At 42.8% G+C, this 9,831-nt stretch overlaps 1 protein-coding gene across 1 annotated transcript in view; it reads right to left on the bottom strand.

Moving 5' to 3' along the window:
- The window catches only part of LOC108576141 (photoreceptor-specific nuclear receptor-like), a 24,872-nt gene that overhangs the window by 7,387 nt on the left and 7,654 nt on the right, over positions 1-9,831 (bottom strand). The window contains exons 3-4 of the mRNA XM_017939074.1: positions 6,319-6,422; positions 233-347 (exon numbers count right to left, since the gene is read on the bottom strand). Of these exons, the coding sequence (XP_017794563.1) occupies positions 233-347; positions 6,319-6,422 (219 nt within the window). The remainder of the gene's footprint in view (positions 1-232; positions 348-6,318; positions 6,423-9,831) is intronic.

Below are 9,831 nucleotides of genomic sequence, written 5' to 3'. Positions count from 1 at the left end.
AATCACGAGAAAGGTGTTCCACTTTCAATTTAAAGTTCATACGCTCGTATTTTACAATTTACACTTTTACTGTTTATTTTCTTGCAACTACCTTTTATAATTATCAACTTTGCTCAGTAGCGCATTGAAGTTAAATCGTTATTATGCACAAGTTACGCATTTTATTAAAATTCACAAATAGAGTGGACAATTAATTAAGGCAAGACGTGAAAGAAGGAAAGAAATAACTTACCCAAACACACCGACGGCAACCGCAGCCTCTCGAAGCGCTCGTTCCTGGTCCATCTCGACGAGAGCCTCTGGTCTGATGGTGGCAGTGTTTCTGGGTTGCCGTTCATTCTGTACCGCTGCAACAGAAGCGCACACCTTCGATGTAACGTCGATAACAGGCGTTAATTGCAGCCACGAATTAATTACACGCCCCTGTGTAACCACTTCGCGCGCGCTTCAGTCACTGTTATCGGGCGTAATGTCTTTTCGAAATTGCGTACGCGCGCATGGTAAACGACACGTCATGATTAATTACTAGTCAATCTGCAAGACACCGATTTGCCGTTTTCGATCATTTCGAATTTTTCCGATGACGAATTCACGATATACGAACATCATTTTTTCCCGTTTCGTGTGTTCAACGTGTTAGTCTTTTTATTAATCGTGTAGTGCAAGAAATTCTCAGGGGAAAAAATGGGAAATTTTCTCCACTTGGTGTGCTAAGATATAGAAAAATTTTTTGTAGAAAATTTGGACTATTGAGAAACTACGAAATAATAATAGTTGGAGAGTTATGTCAGAGCTGGTTAAATCTACGTTTTTACCATTAATGTGGTAGGGTTTGAGAGATCACGGTTCAATTCTTATTTTTCAAATTACGCAAATGATAGTGTAAACAATTTATTTCAAGTTTAATAAAAAGGTGTGAATGTGAACCTGGTAAAAATAATGAAAATTACTGTTACAAGGGTTAAAATGCTAAATATTCCACGAAAATTTCCACAAATCAACTTCACCCTCGATTCACAGAACCCAAAACGTCCCCTTGTTATTTGAATAACCAGCTGCTCAAGCATAGATTTCCATTTTCCATCACTCCTGTCCTTAATATAACGATTCATCTACAAGTATGGATATCGTCGATAAATTGTACACGCTGCTTGATCGTGCTAAAATTAAATGGCATCGATGTACGCGACATTATGCAAGATCAACGGTTCCGAGAACAAGGTTTCTGTTTGTTGTACGAACAAACAGATTAACTAAAAGAGACGGTCAATTGTCGTTAGAGGAATATCTCCCGACGATGCGTTCGTTCCAAAGAATCTCCTTCCCCCCCCCCCCTGATGAAAATTTTCTTGGTTATTGAAATATTAGTAGAGCTTGCCAGTTAGACGAGTCTTGCCAGATTAATCGGGGAACAAACGATTGGCCACCACCCTCTCGTCAAACTCACGTAACGCACCGTTATATCACGCCAGCGGCCTGCGACTGACAAGCGTGAATTTAACAGACGTGCAGAAATCAGCCGCGTTTATTGTTTGTATATATTGCCGTTCGATAACTCCCATTCGACTGACAGGAGAGGATCCTCCTCTGGAACAACCTTATGCACCATGGACCACGGGGAAAATGGAATAATATTCTCTTGCCGATAGTGGCCTCGCGAGTACTTTCTCTGGGGTTCAATTAACGGGAAGAATCGCGAACGGAAGAGGGATATTGTTTCGTTCGTTTAATGTTTAACCCATGTTCTGAGCTTTGAAATCGGTGGTCTTCGGGGAAGTGTTATTCTTGATGAAACATGGTTCTTTGAATTTGTACGAAGTCCTCGGGATTTTTACTCGGTGTAAAAATTTTAAATTACTTGATGGGTCAGGTATAAGTATTATATTAAAATATCCTTCGTTTCGTTGTGATATTGCGAGAAAGTTTGTTCTATGATATCGATGGATTTCACTTTCATATTATTAATTTTCGTGAGGTCACTTGGTGAAGTCTTTTCTCAAGATTTTTGTGAGAAAATTTAAATGAACTTTCGGGGCATAACTATTTTACTAAAATATCATTTCTCTCATTATTCTATTATAAGAAACTTCGAATAATGCACCTATTCATCCCGAACATCATACACCTATTCTAGTATCTAGCGTTAAAGTTTAAATATCTCGAATATCTACCCTCAAAAATTCTCATAAATTTAACAACGTACCGCCATAATATTCCGCTATAATTAGCAATTACAACACTTATAAATTTTCAATTTTCATTGGTAAGAGTACTCTTGAAAGTGGACAACACCTTCGACAGTTTGTCAAGACTCGGTCGTAGAAACGGTTCCACTTGCGTCCCCAAAGGGAGAAGACTCGTGACGCCGGGCACATGTTAATGGCGCCGCGATTAGGGCACTCAGTGGTGTGTAACAGCGTGCAGAATCTTCTTTCTTTTTCTCTTCTCTAGCTTCCCCTTTAGCGCGGCACGGTTGCTACAGAGTAATTTCGTAATAATAAAAAGCGTGCCGCGGCTCGCTTTACCTACGCGTCGTGCTGCCTGCTGAGCGGCTTAATAGGATCCTCCTACTTCGTCAAGCCTTTTCCATCCCTGTCTCTGTCCTTCCCTTCCCGAGCTTTCTTCCCTTGGCTCGCCCTCGCTCTCTCACATTTTCTCCCGTTTATCCTCCCGGCGGAAAAGATAAACGCCCTTCCGCCGGTCGCGTCCCCGGGAAATTTTTCTTGCCCGCGCGTGTAACGCGCGCGCTTTCCCTTTTGTCTTTTTAACTCTTCAGTCCGCTTATTTTCACACCGCTCCCCTCCCCCTACCGTTTGCTCTCTTTTCTTCCTCTCTCTCTCTCTCGCTTCTTTTTGTTCACGTACCGCCGCTTTGTGATTTTCCTTTTTTCAACGCGTACCTACCCCGATTCAAGTGTTGCGGATGTGTTTTAAAAACGCCTCGGGCGGCGTTTTCTTGAGAGGCGAGAGTGAAATGTAATTTGTGACGATGGTTAACTTGCCGGTAGTAGCTTGCTTTGATCGACGTTTCTGTAAGTAGCGGTAATTGGAGGTCGATGTGTTGCAATGAAATTTAACTGTTCGTTGTGGAAGAATTGTGGAATTATGAGTCATCTACTCTGAATATTATAATAATTGAGGAGTCTGAAACTGAAGTGAGAATACCATAACCGTGTATACAAGAACCATTGTATTTCTTAGTGTTGCAATAGTATATTCTCAAGGTACTCATTTCTACATTTTACCTTTTGCCGGAAAATAATTCGTTTCTCATTTCTCCTGAAAATTGCACTTTTTGGTACTTGAAACGTTGTGTATCGCGATAAAGGCGAAATCTCTTCTCTACAATCTAATTATCATTCACCACAGCAAGAAATAGAAGTGTTCGATATATTCTCATAGCGTACTCCAGTTCAAGCACAGTACCTCTGAATCGCACTGTTCGAACAATCGAAAGTCCATGGTGATCAATCTACCATCCAACCGAGCATTCCACCATGCCCAAAGAGGGAGCACCGTTTTTCCAGCGTAATTCCTCGCAAATTGCAATCGTTAATTTTTCTCGTTCGATAAATAGAGAGACTTCTAACCGATCCGAACCCTTCCCATCTAGTGTTCACGTCTCGGACGTGCAGTTTCACACCGGGAGAGATAAACGCCCTTTTACAGATCGTTTCACTCTCATTTGCGTGAAGCTCGCCGTCGGAGGTCTGCCTCCCTTTTTCACTTTGCTTCTTCCGCTTTTTCTCTCTCCCTGTCTCACTCTTTCTCCACCCGTTATGACACAATTTACGCGGCTTCTTTTTCACTCCACCTACACACAGTGAACTCCTTGTGTCGCAACGTGCACGAGCGCTCGTCCCTTGAACGCGAGAAAAAGGGCGAGACAGACAACGGAGGAGAGAGAGAAGCATAGGAGGATTTTTGCGTACACCGATCGAGCAGCCGCACGTTGCATACGTTTATTTCCCCCAATTAACCCTTCGGAGGTTGGCGACGGCCACGCGACCATCGCTAACGACCGCGGTGTTTACGACGCCAGGCGTCGTTTCGCCTGCCGCGGCGAACCGCACCGCTCTGCATGCGGCAAAGCCCCGAATCTCCACCGCGTGCTCCGTGTCTCGCCGCTCTGCATACGCGATTCTCATCGAACGCCTCCTCTGCACGCGGTAATAATCATTTCCGCTGTTCTCTGTATGCTACCTCTCGTCTGACCATGCAAATTTCGCTCTTCCATTCGATCATTTAATCGAATTGGTTCGATCCAATTTTTCTGTGATAAAAGTCTGATTTTTTGTAGGATATGCGATCAAACAGTGTTTTTGTCGATATTATCGAGGGAGTTTCGTGGATCTGTTAGATTTGTGGTTTCTGGCGGAGAACTGTTACATGTTTCAATGATAATGGATCTTATATGAATTTGAGGAGCTGTGAGCATGTTTGCTTGATGTTGAAAAGTTTTCTTATTTATTGCAGATTTGATAAAAGGGAAACACTTCGAACAGAACGAGCTTAAATACTGTCTTATCACGAATTATCAAACCTTTCGTGAGAGACTGTATGAAGAGGTCTATTAAAGGGACAAGTGGAGACAAGATAAGATCTTATTAATATTTCTTTTACCTGATTCAATCGATACAACCTGTACAGAGCAACTTTCTCAGTAATTTGAGATTTAACAACGAAGAAAATATTCACTACGACAAAGACAGCACAACGACAAAAATGCATGCATACTTCTCTTTATATCGACGTGACGTTCTGAAACGTCGCTAATGGGTCATTTTGACTTCAGCCTATCGTTCCAGCGTTAAACATCGGGATCGGCCAAACCATCGATAAAAACCCGAAGAAAATTCCAAGAAGGAAGCGACGACATAAAACGACACGTCCCACCAATTCGTCTACGGCTCTCCAGAAACTTGCACAAAAGCGTATTAATCAAACCACCGTCTACATCCATTACCTCCGCAGAAAAGTACTGTCACATGAGCGACGGAATCGTGAAAGTTCGCGCAATAACGCCGCGGAACGTAACTCCCGACGCTGGGCAATCTAATTTCCCCGGGAAACGGTCGACGTTCCATAGAAACGTCGTCGTTCCGGTCGCCAAGGGAACCGGGATCCAATTGGAAGTATTTCTTCTTACGACGTCAAGTTCGGCAATAAGAAAGTTGCTGTGCTTCGCGGGACGAGTTTCCACGGGGACAACGGCGAAGAGGGGAAAATAAGAAGAAGAAGAAGAAGACGAGGAGGAAGAGCCGATGGAAAAAGGGGGAAATGCTCTTTTGCCGTGGCAGGTGCGCCCTTTCGCTGGTACAGAGGCATTAAGAGTTGAATCGAACGGTGCCGTCAGAACGGACCACGCCACCCCGTGCCAATCGCTCCGCCTTTATCCAGTTATTTATGTCGCCGACATAACGCGAGCGTTGATTGATTCCCACAATACGGGTTTACCTGTGGAAACGGATGATCTAATGTATCGATAACCGGGAACCACCGACTACCATCAACGTTAGAAACGATATTCTTTGTCCTTTAAGGGTTAGGTCTCCTCTTCGAGTCGGCGAACATTCTACGTGACTTTCCTCTGGAGGGAATTGGAGGAATTTGATTGGCAAATTATAAATTTGAACTGTTTTATCATTCGACGGGATGCAAATGCCTTTGGGGACTTTTATTGGGAATAATTTGGTTGTAGGTTTATTGTTACTTTTCTTTTCGTTTGGTTCAATGCAACGTTTAGAAATCAGACATGGATGCTTGTTCTCTTAAACAATGGAATTTTCGTGAAACGTTTCTTTCTAAGAGATTTAATTAGTTTATAAGATCGTTTAGAAGGAAAGAAATTGTTTTATGCTCACCATACAGCATCCATGAAGTGGAAGAGACATGTTCTTTGAAACGTAACAAAAAAAAAAGATTGTTTCTATTTAGAACGAGTTTCTCTCAAGCGCTGTTTAGGTAAGAAAACTTAATCGTTCTCGACAGAATGAAGGTTTTTTTTTGTACAATTTTCCATTAGATTTGAACATTTCGAGCAACTTCGTCGATTCGAGGATCGGAGAACGGTGCTTTTTACGTGCGAGGCATAAATTGTTGGTTTTCTTCATCTTCGAAACAACAGAAGTTGTCCAAAATGTGTTAATCTAGAATGAACTTGCTTTTACTACCGACTGTTCGCCAAATATATATTCATTTTTTTCCTAATCAGAACGAGAAATAAACCGATGAAAATGAAGGAAAGAAGGTAATTTTCACGGTGAAAGGAACACGTGCTTAACGAATATCTCCGGTAATATTCAATGCAATTACTCACCGTCCTTGTTCATTCCCATCTGCATGCATTTCTTCAGACGGCACGCCTGACACTGATTTCGGTGTGCTTTATCCACGACACATCTTCCGGTACCGGCTTGACATCTGAACAGAAAATTTTTCAAAGCATATATGAAGGTTCCAGAATCGAAGAACCTTCGTAAAAAGCTAGCATAAATGCGTATTAACATTGACAAAGATTCATCTAAATTTAAATCAAATTTGAATAAAGATTTTCGACGTAAATTTCTTAAAATACACCCTCGATTTAATTTCATTTACTGTTGGTCTAACTTCGTTGAATTTCTTCTAATTTCCTGCTAAACGAAATATAATTAGCGTCGTGACTCGTTAGTAACGAGGAAACTCAGACGAGATAGCTGTTCTACTTGTCGAGATCGATCGATCCTTGACAATGACGTTTCATCGACGACCACCGTAACTTGGTGGCTGTTGTCCCTTTCGAAAAGACGACAAATTTCGGACGCACTTGCCGGAAATCCTGGCCGCGCACTCAGGAGATGGCGTTAAATTCGATTACTTTCATTGTTCGGCTAACCTGGTTATCCCTCCGAGCTGACTAACGTAAAGAGGCGACCGCTCGGGGTCACGTACCTTCTTCTTATCCCTCTTAATTTCATCCAATCCAGCGGAAGCCTCGTGGTGCCTCGTTTCTCAAGGCTTACGATCTTTTCCTATTTTCTTGCTATTCCGTGTGCGTGGTAGGTACACGGTAGGTTCGATGCAAACTAGCGACTGAGCAATCGTATATTGAATATTTCTCTTTCTATTGAGAATGATATGATATTTCGCGTTCTAAAGTTTCAACGAGTTTAAATTCTAATCTCGGGAGATTTCCCTGTAGCGAAATTAATAGTGTATCAAGCTTTTATTAACTTAAACTCAATCCTCCTCTCCACAAAAATTTGCAAAGTATGTATTATGGGAACTGTACCTAAAGAAATTTGTGGCGGGTACGTCATCGTCAACAAACCATTACCGAACGTCGTTCTATTATTCCACGCGATCTTTCCCTTTTTCAACTCCTTCAGATTTTAGCTTCCGTTCATTTGTCTCTCCCCGGGTTAAGACTTGCCTTCGTCCTCGAGCAGCCTAAGAAGCGCACATGTGGCATCCAGGTTCGCACGAGGACTTTTCCGTTTCCACCACTTTCTCCACTTCTATCTTTATCTATCGCTACTCCTGTCTCCCTGTCCTAACAATATAAAAACCCAGTACGCCTACACCTCCAGAGAGTTTGTTCCTTTACCGACCATCGCGACGTACCCGCCGAACCGCTGCCGCCGGGACAATTAGCAAAGTAAACGATTGTATTTTCTGGACCAATTGTACGCCGACCATTAATAAATTGAGGTGAAAAGAGTGTAACGACGTTCCTCACCCACCTCAAATCGAACGTGATCTTGAAAACTATGGTCATCGCTTTAAAAATCCTTCGAACCTGTATCCTTCGTGACAAAAAATTTTGGATCAGTCCATAAATAAAGTAATTTTATAACGAAAAAAATAGTTGAACGATTATTGTTTTCACGTACATAAAACCTGTCTGCGAGCTAAGATTTCTTCAGTATCTCAGGCTCCCTTTACAGTTCCTTTAACTCCTCAATGAAACTTGTAATAACCACTTTCCATGTACCGATCAGAAAAAGGATGTGCACGGCAGTAATTCGTCGATGATAGCCCGGGGCTCGATTCACGTCTGTCGATCGATTCCCATGGCTGCGTTAGCGCGATTTTAACTAACGTCACTCAGAAGAAGGCGGCCCTGATCGAGCAGCGCGACGAAAGGACGCCACCATCCTGGAACTATCTTGTCCCGAGGCGGTGGAACACGAAGGGCACCGAAGGGTGGCTGCATGCTGCCGTGCCAGCGGGGTTCCTCTCGCAAATTGATTTGCGTTCACACCCCAGCGAGCCTCCACCGTGCCGCCTCTGGCCCGTGCAACACGGGGGATACATCACCCTCGGCCCCTCCAAACGCCATTCACCCTTCAGAACCACATCATACATTTATTTACGCATCTCTCTATTCTTCTGCCGGACGGCATTGTTTGCTTCATCGAGTTACCGGAAACATGTGCTGCCTGTTATCGCGCCTGGAGATCACGGCCACGGATCATTCAATGACTTACTCGTTAATCCCCTCCGCGATCTAGAGGTCTGACGGAAGAACGAGGTTGAATCGTTCGGCCGGTAAACCAGGCGAAGTGGGTGGTGCGAGCGGGTGGCACGGTGTGGCTCGATGACTATTGTCATTGGAGAAGAACAGGAGAGTATGGAAGTTTCGGTAGGAAATTGCGAATTTGTCAGTGAAATATTTGTGACGGAATAATTAGATTGAAGTGTAAGTTTTACTATTTTGCAAGGGTTATTTGTTTTAACCCTTTCGGCACGGAATTGTTTTAAGAATTTTTTCTTTCTCTGTCGATCATCGTGAATGTAATGGACACTGAATTGAAATCAATTCTTGTGCGAATACTCGAGTGGAACGTATACGTCTCACTGGTCACGAAAGTGTTAAAATTACGCACATTTACTTGCGGATCTTTCATGAGACTAGCTTTTCTAGGATCTTAATAATTTTGCAACGATTGTTCAAGAATTACATCGATCATCGTGAATGTAAAGGATATTAAATTGAGATGAATGTTTTATTCAAGTGGGATGTATGCGTTGAAGGGTTAAAACGATATTCCTATAATTTTACTAAACAACATCTTTCATAAGAATTACTTTGCATAGGGTTTTAATAATATTGTAACGACACCTTATGTTTGCTTCGCATTCAGTGAGTCTCCTCATACTTACGAATAAAAGTGCACACAGCCTGCTCTCCATTTCAATAGAAATCTACCTTGAATGCCCCGGATTAGAAAAGCACTTCTTTATCAATCACGGCGAGGAACAGTTGATCCATTGCGCGCAAAATTCAAGCGTGGCCCAATGGGAGTTGGCGCGAAGTTTCCACGCAATCTGGACCATGCACGATCTACTTAATTGCATCTAACCGATCCGTGAAGTTGGACTTTAATCCGACGATTATGGTCGATGCGGCGCATCACGTCGAGTCGCATCTGTCGCGGTCTGTTCCCCTCTACCAGTAATTGGTTATCTGTGCGAAGGCTCTTCACTCTTTACCGCGTTACGACCATTCGACAGGAATTGATAGCGAAGAATAAAAGAAAAAACTGGCGCAACGAGACACGTGTCACGAGTGGTCGATCTTTGATCCGCCGTCGTAGTGCATAAATTCGAGAAGAAAAGCACTCCAGTAGCTTCCCGAGAGAAAGGTACTAGGTGTAGAAATGAATTCTTTCCGACTTTTGGCTACGATCAAAACTTGATTTAAAAAGAACGAGAACAGATCAATCATTGAAACAGCTTTCGTTACTCTTGATGACCTTTTGCCAGTTTTCTTACCATCGTGACGGCTTTGAATCAATTACGTGAATCTACTCGGAAAGAATTCATTTCGACACCCGATACACGAAGA

The sequence above is a fragment of the Habropoda laboriosa genome, unplaced genomic scaffold (assembly GCF_001263275.1).
Source record: "Habropoda laboriosa isolate 0110345459 unplaced genomic scaffold, ASM126327v1 scaffold333, whole genome shotgun sequence".
Lineage (NCBI taxonomy): Eukaryota > Metazoa > Arthropoda > Insecta > Hymenoptera > Apidae > Habropoda > Habropoda laboriosa.
Note: the sequence above shows the minus strand (reverse complement) of the source record. Positions and strands in the feature narration are given on the sequence as shown.